This window comes from Poromitra crassiceps (genome assembly GCF_964638095.1).
Source record: "Poromitra crassiceps genome assembly, chromosome: 5".
Taxonomy (NCBI): domain Eukaryota; kingdom Metazoa; phylum Chordata; class Actinopteri; order Beryciformes; family Melamphaidae; genus Poromitra; species Poromitra crassiceps.
The window spans coordinates 40,664,161-40,688,436 of NC_139642.1; the positions used below are offsets into that span (position 1 = coordinate 40,664,161).

At 42.3% G+C, this 24,276-nt stretch overlaps 1 protein-coding gene across 1 annotated transcript in view; it reads right to left on the minus strand.

Annotated features, from left to right (window-relative positions):
* Window positions 1-24,276, minus strand: part of cadm2b (cell adhesion molecule 2b) — a gene marked incomplete at both ends in the record, with an annotated part of 219,840 nt that overhangs the window by 22,802 nt on the left and 172,762 nt on the right. Inside the window, 2 exons of the mRNA XM_083636996.1 lie at window positions 7,661-7,798; window positions 9,769-9,921. Of these exons, the coding sequence (XP_083493122.1) occupies window positions 7,661-7,798; window positions 9,769-9,921 (291 nt within the window). The remainder of the gene's footprint in view (window positions 1-7,660; window positions 7,799-9,768; window positions 9,922-24,276) is intronic.

Sequence of the window (24,276 nt, forward strand, 5' to 3'; positions counted from 1 at the left end):
GTGGACAGCAAGCCTGGGTGTGATGCTGTGCTAGCTCACCGGCTTAACAGGAATCTACAGTACGTGCCGGTCATTTCAACAAGAAAACATCATATCCCTGCACCTCTCCCATCAATCATAATGACAACATGTTGGGCAGACAAAGACAGAACCACCAAGAAAAAGCTCTCTGGTGCAAATCTTCAATAAATAGCCACTGTGCACCAAGTCTCCTCAGCACAATGTGTGGGGGTGGGCCATTTTCCCTCCAGAGGGAAAGGGCCACACATTGATTGGACATCATACCTGCCAACACTCCAGATTTTTGTGGGAGTCTCCGTATTTTTAACCCTCGCTCCCGCTATGATTGGTCATTTCTCCTGTTAATCCCCCGATATCCGTATATAGTGATACAAATCCAATGGCTGTAGCAGATGAGATTTATTAACATAATTCTGTTTTATTGAGTTTTTGGGGGGTTGTTTTCTTTTCTTTTGAGGACATTGGGTGCTGGATTGAGATGGTCCAGGGGGTGGGGGCGGCCCTGGGGCTGCATTTTGCCCATGTGTGCATTAAAGAGTTGTACACAGCGTAGCTTTGCCATCGAATTGAGGCACAACTTTTTTCCCTACATTTTATTTGTTTGTCTTTTTTTATATGTAAGAATAAGAGGGTGATAGAGGCTATAAAAATGCGAGGTGCAGGGCTTTAGACAATAACCCAAGTAAGCAAAATGCTTGTAAAGCGTATTTCTTATGAAAGCACAGAAAACTGTTTGGATGTGTGTAATGTGTGTTTGCAATGTGTTCATCGCCCATTATACTTCACCATCTGCTTCCTAATGCGTTGTCTCCATCACTATAGCTATAAGGTCTTTCTCAGTAGTCATTCATGTACAGCTTTGTGTCCTTCATGATGTGTTTGACGTGCCGAAGTACGATTCCAAAAACACTGAGGATGGAGTTGGCTTGCCCACTGAGGATACAGGATATTCTACGGTTACTCAGCTGTCAAGAAATGATGGGAAGCACAGAGATTCATTGTCAGAATGCATCACACCCAAACTGCGCTACAGTCCATAGTACAGAACCATATCAAACAGCTGGGAAAACAAACACCTGGGCGTCTTAATTGATCACGGGACGTCGCGGTCAAGCACAAGTTCATTCTCCCCAAGACAACTCGGGAATAACGTTCTCCACAAGGGCACGAGTATTGATGTGGCATTCTTGGATTTGCTAATCACCTCTGGTATGGTGCGGTTAATTTGCATTTCTACTGATTGGTCAGCTGAGAACATTAAGATTGAATAATTTAGAGCCACTAATGCTGAAAACAATACTATGCTGTTTGGCGACACAAAACAATATATTTAAAATCAATAATAGACAATCCTACATGTCACAGCCTTAGGTAGTGAAATGTGATTGCGTCAACCACAATCCAGCCACAGTTGGCCGGGCTCCAAAGATGGTGTAAATGCTGGCGGTGAGCCAGGCAGATCATGGCAGAGCTAAACCCCGGTCAGCGGAGACAATGCATGAACGTGTCTACTGTACAAAGGAATGCAGTAGTGTTGAAGTGGAGACCACCTAACCCGAGACCAAGACAAGACCAAGGGGGGGGGGGGTTGGGGGTTGCAATATTGAGACAGCAGCCTACCACACAACACAGCCATGTTTAATTCAAGGAAAATTATTTTGGATGATTTTTGTGGCACATGACCAAACTTTCTACAAAGTTTTGTCCAAATCCATCCATTCCTAACTTTTTGAGATATCCTGCTGACAGACAAACAGGGTCGAAAACACAACCTCCAGGCCAACTTTGTTGGCGGAGGTAACAACTCAGTTCAGTGACCTCTCCTCCTCCCTATGACCCTTCTCAGCTTTTTATTTTTAAAATATATTTTATGCCCCCTCAAAAATCTTGGGTGTGTGTTTACCTTCACTTAAAATGGTCAAACTCAACACATACCCAACACCTGTTTCAGCAGCATAAACATCCACAGCAGATAATGTGAGAGCAGAAGACCTGAAGGAGCAATTCAACTTCCTGTGCTGCCTGAACAGCAGCATCAACACCCACAGCCATCAGACTAGCATCCCTAGGCTAACCACCCCCACCACCACACATGGACAGTCACTTTCGGACAGGGTCACTTATTATTACGATATTATTATTACTTGTGTAGGTGTATAATTATGTACATTGGCTATATATAATTGTGAAATATAATTATGTATATTTGCTGCTAAATACTGTATGCTATGCATATTTTATTCTTATTTTTACTGATATGTGTATTTCGTATTTGTTGCTGCTGTAAAGAAGGAATTTCCCCATAAATACCTACCTACCTGCAGCCCACAGATTGTCAAGCGTCCTTGTTTTCGGCTCGATGTGTGGAAATATTCTTTTTCACTTCCCACCCAATTCACCCATTTTTGTGACTAAAATGCAGGAAGTAACATAGGTGCAAGCAAAACAGTAACGAAGGCCCCAGCACTGGATCACCAAATGAATTGGAAGTTGGAAACCCTCATTAATGTTCTGCTTGCACCTGTGTTACCTTTCATTACATTACATTACATTACGTCATTTGGCAGACGCTTTTATCCAAAGCGACTTACAATAACACATTTTTTGTCAGCAATAGAGCAATCAACTATGGAGCACAGTCTATGACAACTACAAATTCTGAAGGAACAGTGGTACGAGTTTAGTTTAGGATTTTTTTTTTTGCCTTTCCTGCCTTTTAGACACAAAATGGGTGAATTGGGTGGGAAGTGAAAAAGGCTAATGACCTTCCTATCCCTATAGCTATGGCCCCTTTTCCCTAGCCTCGCCCCCTTTCCTTACCACGTCCCCACCCACCACCCAGATGTACCTAGCCACTCCCCCTATCCACCCCTCGAAAAAAAGAAAAGAAAAAGAGAGCATTGCTGTTAGTGAGACTCTTCCTGTATAAAAGGTTTAAAAAAAGTTCAGACCCCCAAAAACAACAGTTAACATTAATTTCTTCATTTTTAATTAGCTGCTCCGAGCTATTCTTTTTCAATAGAATCACCAATTTTGCAGACAATCTTTGCAATTATTCTAAATTACTGATCATCCCCCAAAACTTTCACTTCTGTGTGAATATCTCCAACTGTTTTTCCCCAGGCAGAGAGTGAGTGAGTGAGTGAGTGAGTGAGTGAGTGAGTGAGTGAGTGAGTGAGTGAGTGAGTGAGTGAATGAGTGAGTCAGTCAGTCAGTCAGTCAGTCAGTCAGACAGACAGACAGACAGACAGACAGACAATCAGTGAGTGAGTCAGCTCACTAGCTTCTAGGCCGGCCCTACTGGGTCTGGCAAAAAATAAGTGACATATCACATTGCGTTTTTTTATTTCAGAGTTTAAACCTGGGGATATAAATGTGTCAATCTGAGAATAAAATGACATAAAACAAACAATGTATTTTATGTATTTAAAATACACAAATACAAGCTCTAAAAGTATTTTGATACAAATTACATTTTTTTTTTCTCTGTCCAGCCAAATACCAATTACAAAATACACAGAGTATTTGAAATACGTATTTCATTTAATTTTAATTTTAAGCAGTTCATCAATCATTTCAGAGATGCTAACCATCCTATTTCCTCTCTCATGTTCTGTGTTATTCAGCCGTTAAAAGCACCACGTAGGGGAGAGAATATGGAACGTCTTCTTCTTCAGGCAGAGTGCAAATGGATATTCTATCTCCAAACTCTGCATCCAAAAGGTCTTAATGAAGAGATGTCACTAAATTGTTTCATCTAGAACATTGGGCTATTATATGTGTGTCTGCCATAATCAGATGTATAGCTTGTTTCTTTCTCTCAGTCTTTGGACTTTATATTATAGTATTTTTGAAATGGTCAATGTACTTTAAATAATTACTATTAATCTGGAGTAAATCAGGCTTCTTCTCTGTTAACCTCAGAGTACGCTGTTTTTGTAACCATAGCTTTAGATATCATACATCCTTTAAATGTCTTGACATAGCCCTGTAACATGAATGGATCCATTCACAGATTGACTCTGCCTCCAATCTATAAATAGAGCACAGGTGTGTGATTTGCCCTTTAGGCAGACTGAAGATGGCTTTGTAGCCTAAACGTTTCTGTTCAGTTTTCTTTCTTTTGTTTCACATGGTAGCACCTTTGTATTGTTTTGTATATTCATTTATGGACCATTAAACATATGGCATCTTCACATCCGTGAACCTTTGGAGTGGACATTCCATTTTTTCTATCAGTGTGCGAGCTTCTCCTGGTTCCTTCTTGACAATTTTAAGCAGTTTAAATATTTTAGTTAAACATTTTAAAATACTGCCCATCTGTGAACACAGTGGGCAGAATGAAGTGTAAAGACACCTTATTGCTGCTAAATTATGACTCCCCCCCTTTGTGGTTTGTATAAGCAAATTGTATGACTGACGATTTGGACAACATATTTCCAGCCACCTTCATAACCTGTGTTGTCTTCCTTTGTGCATGAACGTGAGGGGAGTGGCTACAGCGTTAAAAAAACTTTCAAACTGCAAGGGTATTGGTAGCAATTGAAGGAGGGAGTGTTACACTCAATCACAGTAAAACAAATATATACACAGGCAAGTAATGATGTCACTGCAGTTGTGCTCTTGGCTGGTCTTGAAATAAAATCCCGAGTCCGGCTTGCCCGAGACCAAGACAAGACCAAGACCAATAGAGGGCGAGTCCGAGATGAGACCGAGACCATCAAAATGTGGTCTTGATACTGGTCTCGAGCAGTGACTGGAGTCTGACTGGAAAGTAATGATGAGGAGGGTAGAAGTGGTGAGGATGCATTACTCCATACTACTTGTAATGATGAGGAGGGTAGAAGTGGTAAGTGAGGATGCATTACTCCATACTACTCATAATGATGAGGAGGGTAGAAGTGGTAAGTGAGGATGCATTACTCCATACTACTCCTAATGATGAGGAGGGTAGAAGTGGCAAGTGAGGATGCATTACTCCATACTACTCGTAATGATGAGGAGGGTAGAAGTGGTAAATGAGGATGCATTACTCCATACTACTCGTAATGATGAGGAGGGTAGAAGTGGTAAGTGAGGATGCATTACTCCATACTACTCGTAATGATGAGGAGGGTAGAAGTGCTAAGTGAGGATGCATTACTCCATACTACTCGTAATGATGAGGAGGGTAGAAGTGGTAAGTGAGGATGCATTACTCCATACTACTCATAATGATGAGGAGGGTAGAAGTGGTAAGTGAGGATGCATTACTCCATACTACTAATAATGATGAGGAGGGTAGAAGTGGTAAGTGAGGATGCATTACTCCATACTACTCATAATGATGAGGAGGGTAGAAGTGGTAAGTGAGGATGCATTACTCCATACTATTCATAATGATGAGGAGGGTAGAAGTGGTAAGTGAGGATGCATTACTCCATACTACTCGTAATGATGAGGAGGGTAGAAGTGGTAAATGAGGATGCATTACTCCATACTACTCATAATGATGAGGAGGGTAGAAGTGGTAAGTGAGGATGCATTACTCCATACTACCGTAAATTCCGGACTATAAGACGCACCGGTCTATAAGCCGCACCTTCAAAGGTGACTATTTTTTTCTTCTATAAGCCGCACCGGTCTATAAGCCGCGGGTGTTTTGATGTTTAATTACCATATGTAAGGCTTCGTGCACAGAGGGGATTGTCGGGAAAGAGATGGCTGTTTGGGGAAGCTCCCATTTATTAACATTTCAACAAAACAAAAGTCAGGTCACTAATCCCCAGACAAAATCACACATTGTGGTATTTTTTGTTTTTTTTACAGTGCACACAGTGTCCGCGGTGTGGTGAAAAGAGGGCAAGAGAGGAAATTAAAACAGAAGTGGATTTATAGTTAGAAAGAGTGCTAAAGAAGAGAGAATTCCGTTTTTTATTTTTTTATTTTAGTTACTCACAGTACTATTGACCAGTCCAACTCAAAAGATATTCGGCAGTTTCACTTTGAGCTCTTGTTCCGCCGCTGGGCACACAGTGTCCGCGGTGTGGTGAAAAGAGGGCAAGAGAGGAAATTAAAACAGAAGTGGATTTATAGTTAGAAAGAGTGCTAAAGATAGTCCGGTCTGGTTATGACGAGTCTCGCTGGGTACAGTACGCCAAAGCGATATCCATTGACTCGATGATGCTGTTGTATGTTGCGCGTTTCTGTTGCACCAACGCGGAGAGGTCCTGCCGGGCGAAAAAGCGCGTACCCTCCCAGGTGAGGGGCTTCTTCCCCGCAGCCTGGAGGATGAGTTGACGGTCGGGCCAGCGGAGTAGGCAGATGAAGATGGCCCTCGGTGGCAGGCCGGGGTCTGGACGTGGCCGAGGCGCCCGGTGTGCCCTGTCCACCTCTGGTGGTTTCTCGCCTTCCTTCAGGTCCAGGATGTAACACAGGATTTTGCCACGAAAGCGTCCATGTCACCAATCTCAGCTCCTCTTTTACATTGATCAGGCGAATGTTATTTCTTTTACTCCTGCTGATTAAGTCATCAACCTGCGTGTGCAGGGTTTCGATTTTGCATTTTATCCATTTTCGGACTCACTGTGTTGTTTTTGTCCTCCAGTGCGCGGATGCGCTTTTCCGCATTATAAACTCTGTTCACGGTTGCCTTAGTTTCTTTAGTGAGTGAGTGGATGGACTTCTGCACGTTTTCAAACTTGTTTTCAAGCTGCTCAAAACCTCTGAGCGATGTCGGACTTAATCGATAGTGTTTCACGGAGTAAAAGTTTAGCCCAAGCGTGTATCTCCAGCCTCCAGCAGGTGAGTCATTTCCTCATTCATGGCGTGATTGCTTCGTCTTTTTCTTTCTGCTTACCTGTGTTGTGTTATGTTATGTTATGTTATGTTGTTAAAAGAGGGCAAGAGAGGAAATTAAAACAGAAGTGGATTTATAGTTAGAAAGAGTGCTAAAAAAGAGAGTTTTTTTTTTTTTTTTGGAAAAAATCCATAGATAAGACGCACCGTTATATAAGCCGCAGGGGGCAAAAAAGGCCAAAAAACGGGAAAAAAGCCGCGGCTTATAGTCCGGAATTTACGGTACTCATAATGATGAGGAGGGTAGAAGTGGTAAGTGAGGATGCATTACTCCATACTACTCATAATGATGAGGAGGGTAGAAGTGGTAAGTGAGGATGCATTACTCCATACTGCTCATAATGATGAGGAGGGTAGAAGTGGTGAGTGAGGATGCATTACTCCATACTACTCGTAATGATGAGGAGGGTAGAAGTGGTAAATGAGGATGCATTACTCCATACTACTCTTAATGATGAGGAGGGTAGAAGTGCTAAGTGAGGATGCATTACTCCATACTACTCATAATGATGAGGAGGGTAGAAGTGCTAAGTGAGGATGCATTACTCCATACTACTCGTAATGATGAGGAGGGTAGAAGTGCTAAGTGAGGATGCATTACTCCATACTACTCGTAATGATGAGGAGGGTAGAAGTGCTAAGTGAGGATGCATTACTCCATACTACTCGTAATGATGAGGACGGTAGAAGTGCTAAGTGAGGATGCATTACTCCATACTCGTAATGATGAGGAGGGTAGAAGTGCTAAGTGAGAATACATTACTCCATATTACTTGGTGAAATCCAAACCACATGCACCCACCTTGGACCTCCTTGTCATTCCTGAACCACCGGATGTTGGCGGCGGGTTTGCTGCCAGATGTAGTGCAGGTAAGGGTGATCATGTCTCCCTCCATGGCAGGCTTGGTGAACCCTGTGATCTCAGGTCGCTCTGGCACTCCTGCGGTGCACAGAAATAAAACAAACCAAATGAAGAGGTCAGTATGCACAAAGCTAGTCTCGCGCTGCAGTGATATTTAAATCTGTGGTTCTTTCATTGTACTTTGTGATTATATATGGCCACAATTTCATCAATATTTGATAGGTATTTAGTTGCTCTCACGTTAGTTAGTGCAGTTAGGTGACTCCCTCTCTCTCAAAATCCAACTTTGCATGTAAATAAACTCAATGTTGTCACGCCCTGGCCATGGTGTGGCCTGCTCTGCCTGCTATTTGTGATTATTTCCTGAGGAGCTAAACTCAGTGGACTTTATGTTTCGATTGTGTGTGATTATTTCCTGTAACCTCAGTGGACTTTATGTTTCGATTGTGTGTGATTATTTCCTGTAACCTCAGTGGACTTTATGTTTAGATTGTGTTTGATTATTTCCTGTAACCTCAGTGGACTTTATGTTTCGATTGTGTGTGATTATTTCCTGTAAACTCAGTGGACTTTATGTTTAGATTGTGTGTGATTATTTCCTGGAACTAACTCAGTGGACTTTATGTTTTACAATAGAGAAATGAGTGTTATGTTTATTCTTGGTGTATTAGTCTGTCTTCTCCCCACTTGTTGCCCATGTTCCCTTGTTAGTCTGTCTTAATTCCTCCCACCTGTTGCCTATGTGTCTCATTAGTTTGCCCCTTTGCCTGCGTTCTCCCCACCAATCAGCTCTCCCGTTTTGCCCTCTGTGTTCCTGCCTTCCCCAGCTGTACCTCATGTTTCATTAGTTGCCTGTCTATATATTGTCTGAGTCTGTGTGTTGTCCTTGTCGAGTCATTGTCTATCTGTCTCCGGTTTGGTATGTATCGTCTACCCTGTCCTAGTGCTCTGAGAATTTGACATTTGTTCCTGAGTTTAGCCTAGCCTCTGGCTAGTGCGTCTTGTTATTTAAGTTTTTTCAGTAAAGACTATTTTTGCTCCTAAAAACCTTGCCTACCTTGCCTGCTGCTTTCTGCATTTGGGTCCACACATCACACCATCTAACCATACCTGACAAATGTTGTCATTCGTATGCAAATTACATGACTTCTAGAGACTCTCTGAACTATAGAGACACTGCGGCGCGTGTCACATTTAGAAAGACACGCCTGACAAAGATTTTCCTGTTTTCAACTCGACAAATCTGTCAAAGAATGATTTCAGCACACTGCTCTGACAGAGAAGGTAAATTAAAAAAACAAACTCAGTGGCCTCCATCAATGCCCTTTTTCATTAATGTTACTCCAATAAAGCTGGATAAATGATCCCACACAGTGGCCTGATGTGAAATTCTTCAACATTTTGCAGTAATGTTACTTAATCACCAGTCCAGGTAAGATAATGACTTTAATTTCACTTAATATAAATCTCAAATGCTATGATTTTCAGACTACAGTAGTTTGAGTGGCTGACGTGACTAATGCTGTTAAAGTGGCTTGATGGTAAGTTAACTATCATATGTTCTGAAAAATCAGCAAATCAGTGAGATTTCGCATTACTTTTGCACCCTGTAGCCTACTGGCAGTCAATACAGAGCAAAATATCCTGAGACCCATCACACATGGACGCAACTCATCTGTTTTATAGAGAGGACTCTCCTTGCAGCCTAGATCCACATTCTTCTCAACGGCTGCCTTGTTTTGGTTGGGAGTACAAAAAACTAATTTGATTTTCCCCAACGATGGGCATGGTTTATTTCATGCAGTGTCTCTATGAACTCTATTTCTTGGAAGAGACAACACTGCTAGCTTGTAGTAGTATCTATTATGGTGTACTGCAGGGTCAAATGTAACACAGAAACTTTATTTCCCTGTATTGTGACAAGTGCACTGGTGTTGGAAAAACAATAGGCTAAACTATAAAAAATGTGAAGGTATTATTAAGGCTGAAAAATAAGTAACCAATTAGTAATTGGCCTGTGCAGACAGGGCCAAGATGGATGTACTCACCCAGAACAGTGAGGAAGGCCTTGGTGGTCTTCACAGGCATGGTGAATAGTGAGCAGGTGTACTGGCCCTCGTCTGACAGGGTGACATCATTGATGCTGATGGTGAGCTCCTGCCACGAGGCCCGCACCAGCTCGATCCTGTTGTCCCTTAGTGCTGGGGACAGTCACAAAGAGCAGAGCCTCCTCAACATATGATCACTTTCACAGACACGCAGAGTCTTTAAGCAAGTCATTTATTTAGTCCAAACAAAACCATAACAAAACAGTGGGATTTGATCATTTCATTTGTTTCCAAAGCAAATCAACTTGGTTCAAGAATTGGTCATTTTCTTCATAGTAGTGCATTGATCTGCTCGACTTATTTCAACATATTACTGATACTCAATCCTAGAAAGAGTTGTAGAGTTATCTCACGCTATGCATTTTTGTTTGAAGAAAACTCAGATTTGAGATTAAATTAATTTTTTTGTTTTGTTTTTGCAGTGATCTTTCATTAGTCGGGTTCATGACTGGTGATATTAACAGCGTGTCAGTGAAATACATAAATAAATACTCCCAGCACATTAAAAAAATACTAAATACCATTTGTTTTTCAGATGGACCTGTATGAGAACATGGACTGCTGTACTGTGATGTTTCAAATTGTCTAGTGCTGCAAACATATACTGTAGCAAATGGCTTGGAATATTTACATTTACATTAGATTTTCATTCTTGCCTGGCACGCTTATCCATGGTGTTTTACTTGGAACACACCAACAGAATGCATTCAAGCGTAACAGTAAGCTTATTAAATAAACTAAATTACAATATTTATTTAGGCAATCACTTAGGCCTACTGTACACTGCAGCTATTGATTTGCATTCACACTAACACATACAGAAACGAGTGCTGCCTGCTTCCTTCCTGACTCTGAATACCTGTATCAAAACCTCCCTGACCCTGAACTGAACCAACACATTTCAGTTACAGTGAAATATGGAAATTACAACAATCTACAATACTAACATAGCACTCCAGACTGCAGCGCATCATCCGCTGAGCTGAAAAGGTGGTCGGGTGCAGCCTGCCATCCATTCAGGAAATGGCCGACCCCACCCATCCAGGACCAACCCATAAACTCTTCAGTGTCCTCCCCAAAGACCGATGTCTTCGGAAAGCTTCTACTCAACTGCTATCCACCTCTTCCCTGAGACCCGAAAGCCCCCACAAGGGACTTTGTCATGCCCCCCACCCCCACATGCCCCCTGAGCAAACCAGCTCTGCAACGACTGGGGTCCGCCCCCATAAACATTATCCCACGGACACTTAAGGGAGGCGTTGCTGATTTTCAACCCACTTTGTATCATTATAATCTCAGTAATGTAAGAAGAACTGGACGGACAAACCCGTCTTTAAGTTAAGTTTTCCTTTATTTATCCACATGGGGAAATTCATCCTCTGCATTTGACCCATCCTCTACTAGGAGCCTTCTTAGAACTAGGAGCAGTGGGCAGCCGCAGTGCAGCGCACTGGGACCAACTCCAGTTATTTTTGCCATTGCCTTGGTCAGGGGCACTGACAGGAGTATGAACCCTAACATACATGTCTTTCGGTGGTGGGAGGAAACCGGACCACCCGGAGGAAACCCACACCAGCACGGAGAGAACATGCAAACTCCACACAGAAAGGACATGGGACCTTTTTGTTTCTGTTATTTCTTCAAAAGAAAATGGAGAACTTCTGTAATATGGCACTGCTTCACTCCTTTAATAAACAGATGTATATAAAAAAAGTTGTGAAATCACCAACAGAAAGTCTTACAGTGTAATCAGTCCAGACTCCTATAAACCTAGGAGAGCCATGCAGCGACGCTGAAAAAGGTCATTTTGAACCTGTCATCTCCTATACAATTTCAAATTCAGAATCACCTGCTCCTACAAGCAGCCAACCACAGGGGGAGAGATGAAAAGTGCTCTTCATTGAATAAATTACACATGATTAATCTGTGCTCCCATAGGCTCGGCCGGCTCTCTCCCTGGACACCTTTTCATCTGAAGTCATTTGAACTCTAGTGGATTCTATTACACGGGGCAAATCTGTCAAAGTGCGTCAGAAATAGGTCTTGATTAGGGTTTTAATCAACGTGGTCAATGTAAAGTGGAGCCGCATCATATAAAGACATGCACAGCAGACATGTGAAACACAATTAAATCAGATTGGCTGAAATAGTTATTAGATTATTAGATTATCTTTTCTTCAGCTTCAATTACACCGTATCATTTGATGATCATTATCACATAATCACACAAACAACAAAATCACAGGCTTTAAATATATTGAGGCCCTTTCTTATCAAAGACTCTTTATTACCCAAGAATAAATGGATCGTGGAGCAAACAAAAACAATCTTTCAAGCTAGAATTAAAATTTCATAACAAGCTGTGCCATCAGAGAGCCAGCTTATTATGTGCTATGGGGCATAAAGGAGAACTTCACCGAAAAACAATGCTGATTTATTTTGCACGTGATCTCACACATATCCGAAAACTAAACTGTTTTGCAGTCATTCATTTAGCTTGACAGTTATTGAGAGTTGATTTGAGTTCAGTTGTGGACCAGTGATGTCATTCATCCACAAACGACATCCCTGATCCACAACTTAACTCAAATCAACTCTCAATAACTGTCAGACTAAATGAATGCCTGCAAAATTGTTTACAGTTTTCGGATATACTACTGATTTTGTAATGATACAAAGCTGGTTGAAAATCGGCGGAGTGTTCCTTTAACTCAAATCAACTCCCAATAACTGTCAAACTAAATGAATATCTGCAAAACGGTTTACAGTTTTCGGATATGTGTGAGATCATGTGCAAAATAAATCAGCATTGTTTTTTCGTAAAGTTCTCCTTTAATACAGACATTTGATTGTCTTTCTGTTGCAAACCGCATCCTGAAAGAAAGCTGCCTGGATGTTCTTTGTAGTTAAGCATTCTCACTGCAGAGCTTGGAATTGCCCAGAGGCTCTGGCAGGGAACAGCAAGGCTTTGGTGGATGGATGCGTTGGAGAGGTGATGGATGGGGTCTCGGCAAACACCGTAAAGGAACTCAAAAGATATGAGTGGAGAATGGGAGGATCAAAGCTTTGGACAAGATGACACACTCGCCTCCCCTGGCCCATATCCCTGTATCTCTCCGGCACACAGAGGGATCGAGGGGGAGAAATAGGGCAGAGCGCGGCTTACTGTAGATACTTCTTACCCTCTGTTCCTGGAGCACAAACACCTCCAAGATGCTTTTAAAACATGCTGACTGTATCGACGGAAGGAGTTGTTAAGGGAATATTGAGATCAGCAACGCAGAAACTATATAAAGCACATATAATTTCAAGTGAAATGGAGAATGTTTCACAGCACCAGTAGCCTACAATCTATCTATTGTACAACACGGCAGCAAATCCAAATAGAGCTAAATCATATCCATATATGCATGCTCAAATACTGATGCAGATATTGATCAAAAGCGGTGACTAAAAATCATGTTTTTACACTAAGATTGAATAGAAAGATGCATTTTTGTTTGATTTGGGTAGATAGCTTGCAGTATTCCACAGCACATGGTCCTAAGACAGATTGATGGGATGAAATGTATAAAGGGTTGAATAACCCAAAGACAAGTGTTATGCATTACTCAAACAGCATATGGCCATGGAACTATACCACTAGAATCCAATCCAGGCTACAGGCCCAGATTGTGGGCAGATCCGTCACAATCAGACCCAAATGCCAACGGCTGACAAAGCTCTTTTCCAGGTGCTTTAGGAAATCAATGTGATGAAAAGGTTCATTTCCCCCAAACCCTAGATAGCTCCTGCCCTGTTCATTCTGCTTAGAAGGCAGCATAAATCTGCACCCTGACCTTGTGTGTGCTACAGCCTTGCAGGGTGGCAGCTTAATGCGCAGTACATCTCCTCTGATGGAGGCCTTACCAAGGCTGTCTCAAATCAGTACAACTGACACCCCAGCTGCCCCCCTCAGGACAGGGGATCGTCTCGCTACTGCCCATTGATGCAAAACAATGTTTGCCTTGTTTTCCTGGCACTCCTTTGCACAATAGCCCATGTCAGTAGAGGGCTATTCTGAGGTTGCCCAGGAGAACCTTTGTCTGTCAGATCCAGACTTCGCAGTCTAGGTCAATATTGGTAAAAGTTATCCAGATGTTCCATGTCCAAGATCCATTTTAACCTGTGAGAGTGTTGTGTAATGCTTTATTACAGAATGAGGTACTAGAGGTACATCGGTGTGCTTCTAATGGGGATCCTTAATCAACTAACCTATTACAAAATGATGTAGCCTACCATTCCAGGGTGCAATAGCTGTCAGATAGGTTGACTGATACTGTGGCTAGGCTAGCTGTCCTCACAGCTAAAGACCAGAAGCAGGAAATCTGAATGTGTAGCCTACTTATCACATGGCATTCACTTCTGCACTTCACCGAGCAGCAGACAGATGTTAACTGATGTTCCTAATCCAAAAAATATGACGTATATCCTGGCAGCCCAGATAGAAAAGGACATTTTACATCTATCCATTAGCCTTGGACACAGTGGATCAGCCAAAAAATATGTCATGATATTGAGCTTCCCGATGTGGCCGTTGTTTTGCAGGGCCTGTAGGCACTTTGAGCCCCTCCTGGACTGTGTACTGAGAGCAGTAGCTATCCTTCAGCTACAACACATGGTCCTGGACGGTGCTCCCCTACTCTCTCGAGCCAGGGGGCTCCCTTCTTTGCAATTAGAGTTGTGTTTGCTGCTGGCTGGCTGTGCTTGCTCAGTGACTGTGTGGGCGATTCAGGCCGTGTTCCAGGGCTACTGGTGCAGGCAGGGGGCTCTTTCCCACCACACATGTGGCTGCAATTAAGACAAGGAAAGGGCCTTGTTCCAGAGGGCTATTGTTCCTGCCTGTGTTCGCAGGGATCCCACAGAGCAGATGCTGGACTCATTTTCAGTGCATGAAGGAGGGAATGGCTACAATCCCCCTTCATGTTGTGAATGAGACTGAATATTTATTTTATTTTTACAGATAGGTTTGATTCTACACTGCAAGAAAATTACAAGTCATTTGGTTCATGCCCGTAGCTACCATTGAGATCATGACCTCTGTATTTTCTAAAAAAATAAAAAAATACGAAAAATATCCCCGGCCCCCAGATCTATTCATCTGTCATTGATGTTTTAAAGGCCTCATAAATAACATGATATATGACATAGTTGATCAGAAATGCAACAATTTGCTTCCTCTCTGTGTGCTATATAGAAGGAAGAGACATAACTCACCACAACGTTCAAATTTTGCATTGGGGCTAGATTGGGGCTAGACTTTGGGGACAGTTATATTGAAGTGAATGGGTAAGTAACTCCCCTGTAAGTGATGTTTGTGTAGATGGGCCATTGTATTTAATTGAGCAGTATTCTGCCATGTGACCTGTATGCAGAATTTATACAACAGGTAGTTCCGGCCGAGCAATTTGATTGGACAAGAGGGATCCTACGAGTGCCGTTATTTCATGATAATGCACTGGTGCTTCACTGTGTGTAGATCACTCCGCTTCACAGCTGCCCTAATCAACAAAACGCTGTAGAGTAGACAGTAGTAAAGTAGACAGCCTGCAGTTAATTAGGCTGATTAGGCTACATTTTCAGCAAAGCAGAAAGCTGAGGGGACTATTTTTGTTGGCGGAGAAATAAATACAGAAATCATATATTTTCTCAGCTTTTTGTCATTTTTTTAATCAGCTTTGTTTAATAGAACTGTTGTATAAAAGCAATATCACACTCGAGGTCGTGCTGTTGTTGTCTAATATTGGCACTGCTGTGATTATCTTCGGCACTCGGCCTGCGGCCTCGTGCCTGCGACCGAATCACAGCAGTGCCAATATTAGCCAACAACCGCACTCCCTCTCATGTGATATTGCTTAAATACATTGTATGGGGAGAAATTTATTTTTTGTATCATTGTAAAGCAACAGCACCGTAAAGAGGATATTAATCTAACATGATGTCTGTAGTTCTTTATAGATCTAGCCTCTTAATTTTGCTCTCAAAGTGCACCAGATTGAAGCATTTTACTTTAAATGGACAACATTTAAAGTAAAAGCCCCCCCTGGACCCCCCACACCCCGCTAAAATGACCTCGGTACTTCTCAAACCCTGGCTACGGGCCTGCTTTGGTTCAAGTGTTAAAATCTTTTCTTAAAACAAAGTGAAAGATTTTGTCAGATCATTCAAATAGTTTCCAATGCAGTTTTGCTTGTTTCAGTAATTTTCTAGAAATAAGTGTTAAACAATACATTAAAACAGCAAAATAAGCCGATCATTCCACTAGTATCAAGAAAATGACATTTTGTGAAATAAGTGGTTTTGTAATAGAAACAAATTATTGCATCCCATTGGTAATTTTGTTTTAATTTTGTTTCAAGAAAAACATATTTGAATACTCAATACTTGATTAAATGTCTTGGAAAGATGGATAGTTATTGCAGTATAGTACAAAAGGATGATTAAGCTTGTGTGAAACCCAGGATCGAAGCCTGTTTTGGTGGGCTTTTACACTGTCGTCAGCAATACATCTAAAAGACAAACTTCCAAAATTATATATAATGAATTATATACCGTGCGAGTGCAGTGTAGCACAGCACAGTGTTTAGTGTAGTATACTGTATGCAGAGGCACCTCTTCACATTAGCGATAACAGCCGAGTGTAGTGCCATAAGGGTAGATTCACATTTCAGTTAAATTCAGCTGAAGGTAACACACTGCACAAGTTTGCAGTAAGCAAAGAAAAGCTTTCAGAGCATCCATTGAAATAGACAAATTGCCTCCTCAACCTTTTACTCCCAGGATTCTCGCTGGGATTAAAAACCCAAGGTGGTCTCTTAAGTGTTTTGTTTACTTTTCACCACCTCTCTGACCAATTCTCTTTCTGCTGGAGACCAAATGCAGAAAGGGTCTCATGGCCACAGCTGTGTGGCTTTGGAGAAAAGCGTCTGCCAAATTACGTAATGTAATGTAATGTAATGTCTGATATCTTCCCTCGGAGACTAATGGGCTTTTAAGGGCAATAGGGCATAACACTTCAAACACCTGACTTGTCAAAAAGAAAGGGGTGAGCAGCACCAAAATGATGGGCCACACTTAACTCTGCCCTTCAAAGGGAATCCTATTCTCTCAACTTGGTGATGATAGAAACTTTTTGGGGGTCTGTGACATTTTCTCAGTGTCAGTATTGAGATTCCTTTTACCAGCTGTGTGATGTAAGCTTTGAGATGGATAGGAGAGCGTCTCCTAAGCACTCCCGATACTCGACCTCCTCTTGGATCCGTCGGGCCTGTTGCTGGGCCTCTCCCTCTCCGAGTTCCTCAAGCTTCATCTCCCACATTTTCACTTCTCGTAGGAGCTCTCTCTGTTTGGCCTTGGCCTTGCGTTTCTCAAGTTCCAACTCTACCTCCAACCGCTTTCTCCGGGAATACTGGAAGGCAGATAGGTCTGCAGGGGGCCTCTCCTGGGTCAACGTTGTCATCCGGCTCGAAGGACCATTTTGTAATGGGGATTTGTAATGGAGATCCTCTGACAGGAACATCTCAGGAACGTCTCTGGAACTAAACTATCATGTCCCTCGCATCCGCTCATATAGGTACGGTGGTAGCATCTATGACATCACCGATGTCATCAGCGATTATGACATCACTGACATCGTGAAGTATTTGTGGCTCTGATGATGTCATCATCGAGAACGTCACGTCACTGATGAGATCATTGTATCCGATGATGTCATTTTGTGCTACTGATGATGATGCCATCGCTGTGTGACATCGTCATCATCACTCTCATTGTGAGGTCATCACTGTCTTGTGGCTTCCCATTGTGATGTCATACATCACGGATGATGTCAGTATTCACGGTAGCCCCAGGGAACCGGCTGGCCTGATTGACCCTGGATTGAGCCAATAGACTACTTGCACAACTCCACTACTTCCTGAAATGAGTAGGGCATAGTGGTTTCCTGTCCTACACTATTGGATGAACTGATTAATGTCAGGTGTGCCTGACTGCTGCAGTCACAACAACAGTGATCAGGCACACCTGACATTAATCAGTTCATCCAATAGTGTAGGACAGGAAACCAAGCTGCCCTACTCATTTCAGGAAGCAGTGGAGTTGTGCAAGTAGTCTATTGGCGGCCACCCCACCGCAAATAAGCACCTGACCGGGAACCTTTCTAACAGTCAATTTGCACCCTTACAGTCAGTAGATTTGATGTGATAGGCCTATGTAGCTGAGATAGCCTTATGTGAAAACGTGTTCTTAAAATGTACCTGTAGGCCTGATCTTTGTCTGGCCCACTTGAGACTAAATTGGGTCCCATGTGGCCCATGGACTAAAACTAGTTTGACACCCCTGAATAGATAGATGATACCTGTAGATGGGTGGGTGGTGTATTCATGCAGACAGATGGAGAAGATTTTAAAATCTTGAGGAGGCCAAGCTATGTTAAGTGTCCATTGCAATCACTTTGAACACACTAACCTTCAAATGCTGTGTGTTTACTAGAATGGCGGTTTAAATGTGCTTTCATTGGTGCTCACTACGGTAATTGCATCCTTGGTAATTATCCTTCATTCTCTCAAGCTAATGAATGTTTTAATGCCCACATCAGAGCATTAATTTAGCACATAACAGCGTTTTGATTACTACAAGCCAATTAAGATCAGTTTTGCTTTGTGACCTTTATGATCCAGGCTGAATTCCCCAATTAAATGTCAGGAATGATGAGCCATAAACATTTGGGAGATGGAACGAAGATGGCACAAAGTGATGTAGAATTTGCCACAGCATACAGTATTGTATGTGCCTCTTGCCTATCTCCAGTGGGATCATATAGATCAAATGAACAATTTGCCATTATCTACCTTTGACATTAACACACAATGGATTCCCATTAGCTGAATTATTCATATTCACCATATCTGACAAAAGATTCTGCTTCCAATCTGGCTGCCTCCAGGAATCTCATTATTATTCTCTACAACATCACTACTTAGCTTTTTATCCTTTTCCCATAGAAGGCGAAAGGGACGTAAATCATAATGAAGACAGCAAAGGACAGCTCTGTTCTCATTTGTCTGGTTCAGTACTAATAATTCATAACCCCAGCAACATATAAAGGGGGATAATTCTACAAAAGACATATGGTCCACATCGATTTCTTCGTAGTGGCAGCCCACCACAGAGTCACTCCCTTCAACAGTCTCAGCTAATTGGCCTGAATGTATGAATGATGTGTTGGCCTAGCTATTAAAGCAATCTATCTCTGTCCCCTCAGGTTCAGCAGTGGGAGAGCGGAGGAATCTGCATGCCGGACCGCCTGGCCTCTGCCACAGTGTGTAGTCTAAAGCCTCTGAGGTGGGACCGCCTGGCCTCTGCCACAGTGTGTAGTAAAGCCTCTGAGGTAGCCACAATCAACCAACACTCAGATATACATAATGGATGAGCAGGAGAATGCCAGAAAGCCAGCTGGCACAGTATAAGAGGTATTCAGCTCCAGACAAATGTGCATAGATAGCCCAACTCATATGGATCAGCTTTGGGATTCCAGCAAGGTTAACACTCGCTTCGGGCTGCACAAGGATGGACTGAGCCTCTTATAGGAGAGGATGAGAGAGAGCGAGAGAGAGAGAGAGAGAGAAAGACTGAGAAACATTTCCTATCATTTACAGGCTTGCCAATGATACATTAAGCTATGAGCTGTCATCTAGCCAGCGTTTCCCTGCACCCGCCACATGCCTCATCCTCCTTCCACGTCTGTGACAAGCGCTGACATTGCTGTGTAGACAAATTGTAGGTCACAACTTGTAGGACACCTTGCAGGATTATGTCCACCTGTAGACATGACTACCCCAATGGATTGATGAAAACTACTTTGGTGTCCTTCTGATGCGTGTTGCACCTTAAATGCATAGCTAAACGCTAAAGCAATATAGACCCTTTTCACAGCCACCATTTTGTGTCTAAAAGGCAGGAAGTTTCACAGGTGCACCAAAACCTTAATTAGGATGTCCAACTTCCAGTCCATTTAGGTGTTCCAGTGCTGGGGCCCTAATTAGTGAGTTGGTTGCACCTGCGTTTCCCCTGCCATTTAGACACAAAATGGCAGCTGTGAAAAGGGCTAATTCCACTTAGTTTCAACATGGGGTTATTTGGAACTTGACCACCATGAAAACGAATATAAACTACTCGCCGAGATTGGATGCAGCTGGGATGAGGTTGTAGCTGGATTTGAATGAGGCCACAAAAACCTGCAAAATTAACATTGGTCCCATATTATGAAAAACAAGTATTTCCTTGACCATACATAATATAGTTTAGTCATCCTTCAACCTAACAACCCACAGAATGTGAAAGGTGAATGCCTCGCCATTGTTGCCCAAGCCTCTTTCCTAGGAAATCATGTGCTTCTACAAGTTTAAATTTGGTGGCAATTTGCATATTTTCAATTTGGTTTGACATGTTCTGTCATGGGTTTTCGTTTTGGAGTTTTTCCCACGTCTGCTGCACCCTTCCCCCTCACCCAGCCGATCAGGCAACCAGTCAGAGCAATGCCTCATTATCATGGCATCCCCGCCCACTCAGAACAGCGCATAGTTAATGAGGGGATAAACTGAGAGGATGGAGAGGGCCCACAGAGCCTGGATTTGTTTTTTGTTTGCAATACAATTCATAACCTTATTATGATTTTCCCCCCGAAATTCTGAAATTTTCAGAAATGTTTTAAACAGCTAAAAGGATATAATATGGGACCTTTAATGTGTTTACCTTTGTGTTTAAGACCAAAAAAAAGTCATTGGCCAATCGTCTTTTTGCATTTGTATTGTTGGTTTACACCAAGATTACTTTTGACAAATAAAAGTACATCCGGTCTCCCAAACAAGACTGAGCTATCTCTCCTAAATGCTATCCCTTCACTATTTTCTCTTATCAATAAAAAATTATATTTGGTGAAATTATCTTCTTAAATATTGGACCAACCAAGATTTTTCAGGCTATTTTTGTGGCCTCATTCAAATGAATGGGAAGTAAAAATCTGAAGTGGAACTAAGTGGAATATTGCTTTATATTAGACTTGTCTTTATTGGCACACACATTTCACTATCAGTGTTTGATACCCACTTTGGGTGTCTTAGTTTGGGGAGAGCTGGAGCTGCTGTTAGGACACCAAAGTGGAGTTACTGTATGTTTCAGTGTCTTTGAAACTCGGGAAGAGCACACAAATCCCTTCTCTCCTTGGCTGTAATTGCTACTCTTTGGGACACTTTTTCTCTCTCTCCATTTTCTCATTTGACAGACCTGAATTAGAATGGAACAAATTATAGTCAGGGCAAAGATCAGATTTTGTCTTACTTTACCCAGCAGCTGTCAAATACAACAGAACTTACAAGATTTCCCCTTCACTATAGCTGTTGGAAGGATTTAGATGTAATTTCCTCCCTTACTATTTCAGAGTCAGAATCAGAAATAAGTTATTGATCCCTGGGGGTAAGTATTTCTGATTCTGAAATAGTAATGGAGGAAATTACCTATTAAATACTCTTAAATCCTTCCAACAAGGAAGGAAATGCCCTTATCTTTAATGCTGAGCTGAGGGAATTGTCTAATTTAAGAAGGAACAGCAGATGTATTTTTTATCATCATTATCTGTTTGTATGTTCACACACAAAAGTTGTGAATCAAACTGAATTCCTTCATATTGCACAATGACAAAGTGCCTCGGTAAAGGGACAGCGGGGAAACCTGCATGTGCATCAAACAATGACACATGGTCATGCTGTCATTGACCCCCAGGGGGATTGTAAGCAGAGAGGTGGACAACAGAGGGAACAGAGCACAGGGATGACAGGCACAGGGAATGCAAAAGATGCATCTAGGCAGCAGGAGGGAAGATTTTGTTTTTTTAACTGGAAACACCTCCAACAATATTTACACACACAGACGAGTAAGGGTGGAGGGTGGTGAAAAATACAACAAATTCATCGAATCTACTCTTTCTTCTATGACTAGCTGTTCATCAGTAGGAGAGAATAGCCTGACTCAAGCTGGGCCGGTCTGCAGTTAGTTGTTGGACTGAAAGGTAGCATAAGGCTGAATCTAACATATTTCATTGGCCGCGACAAGAAGGCACAGCAAAAAGGGAGAGAGGGACAGTCGCAGCCCTCTGCCAAGCAATTAACTGGTGATTTGGCACAGCTGAGATTTCTTCCCAGGTGTCCCGCCCTTTTCCTTGCATGACGCTGTGTTGTTCCACACCTCCCATTCGTCCTGATGGCCTCGCGGGTATTGTATTAGTTGTGCCAATAAAGCTTTTCATCGGGCTGTTTAGAAGGAGATGGAGGGGGAAGTGTTCTCACACTTAGCCTGGGCAGCCTCTGCTGAGTGGACTGCATTCATTTTGTCGTCTGCATTGCCCAGGATAAGGACTCTGTCATGCAAAACAAATGGCTGCCCCAGCAGGGCAAAGTGGCCTCTCCAGCTTCTCCCCTGCCCCTACCTGTGTGTAGCATCAGCAGTATTGATTTACATGCAGATACAGATAACTTCCTGTCGTGTATGCGCAGGAGTGAACAAAATACCATTTGTTATTCCATAACTCCCTTGTGCTACACATTTAACTGACCACATTTATGCCAAATAAAATTTGTCATGTCTTACATCTGTTCAAAGGAAAGTCTAGTCCACTTATTCCCAAAGTAGGGTATGTGTACCCCCAGGGGTATGTCGGGGGTACATAAAAAAAAAAAGAAAAAAAAATATATACACTCTATCTTCCCACTGGCCTTAGGCGCTAAAACTGGCGTTAAACGCAAAAAAACACACCTTGCGCCTGCCTCGGGAAAATAGCATCATGGTTTTAGGCCCCGAAATGCGCTTTACGCCGAAGAGGCGTGGCAGTGCCAGAATAGGCCAGAATGGCGCGTTTCGGCCTTAAATACCGGCCTAACGCTATCTTCCGTCCTGGCTGGATCGGAGCTTCGAAAGGAAGAATGTCATTGAGTAACTGCAGTTCACCAATGAGCACAGTTGTGAATAATTCTACGCTTAAAAGGCGTGGTTATAATAGTTAAGGCCGCATATAGCGCCGGCACGAGAATAGCCAGTGCACCGGTCCACGCCCACTAATATGCGCTGCGCCTGGCGCTAAGCCTAATTTAAGGCCGTTGCGACGATAGAGCCCTGTATATACCTCCGGAGGGTACTACAGATTTTTTTTTTTAAGTTTGGGTGGGAGGGAACCACTGCTGAGTCTAGTCAACACTAACGTGCAATTTTTGTCCCAGTCCCAGAATTTGTGAATTCTGATTAGCCCTGCAAAGTAAAGTATTAAAATGCTACATGTATTGTGTACCAGAGGAGACAGAAAAATAACAATAACAAAAGAATGGTTTTGGTTAAATGATTTTGGTTTGAATTTAAATCCCTTTGGCACATTCACACCATTCACATAAAGGTATCTATTTAAGATTCAGTTACTGTAACTTTCATTTAATTGTATTTGGATTTCCTCTAATAAAACACTTTAGACCTACCTCATTACTAAATCCAATCATTTGTGGAGAAAGTATTTCTTCAAACTTTCTCTTCTTTGACTCAGCAACTCTCCCATATTCTCCTCTCTCCCATCAATTGTCATTCAAAAGGAAAGTTCATCTTCAATCACTGAACCAATGATATTGTATTAGCAGCTACATGGAATGGCTAATGCTGTAAGAAACACTGAAAGATGAACACCTCCATCCCCTACAAGACCAGTCCTCTGTTATTCTCCCTTTCAGCCCAATTGCAATTTATCACTCCAGACTTTTGTCACCTTTAAATTGGATTTGGCCGGCGAGAGCATTATCATTCTTTCTGGCTCAAGCCTTGTTTCACAAGGTTGCAACAGTGTGCTTCCTTACGACAACCAAACGGCTATACAAATGTAGGGTGGTTCAAATGCTAATTGGGCCAAATCATTTCACAAACCAGAGGCATTACAATGTTCTAAACCAGAGGTTCTCAAATGTTTTTCAGCCAAGGACCCCTTACAAGATAGAAAATATACCGGGGACCCCCCCATTCTGATTTGTGATTTTGGGCTAAGCTTAATTGTTTCCACGGTAACGTGCTTGACTTTTTAATTGATAGGTTTTAGAATTAGATTAGAAGAATTTTAATCCATGAACCAATTTAGATTTAAAGCATAAAATATTTTCATTGAACTATGAAGCTTTTTTTTTGGGGGGGGGGGGGGGTATTTGGGGGAGTTTTTATTTGTATTTTCCTGAAAACTTTTCGTGGACCCCCTGGCAAAGTGCCACGGACCCCTGGGGGTCCCCGGACCCCCATTTGAGAACCACTGTTCTAAACAACACACATGATTACAAAAGCACCATTCAAAAACATTCTCTTTGTGTTTAGTTTGTGAACTGGGACATCGAT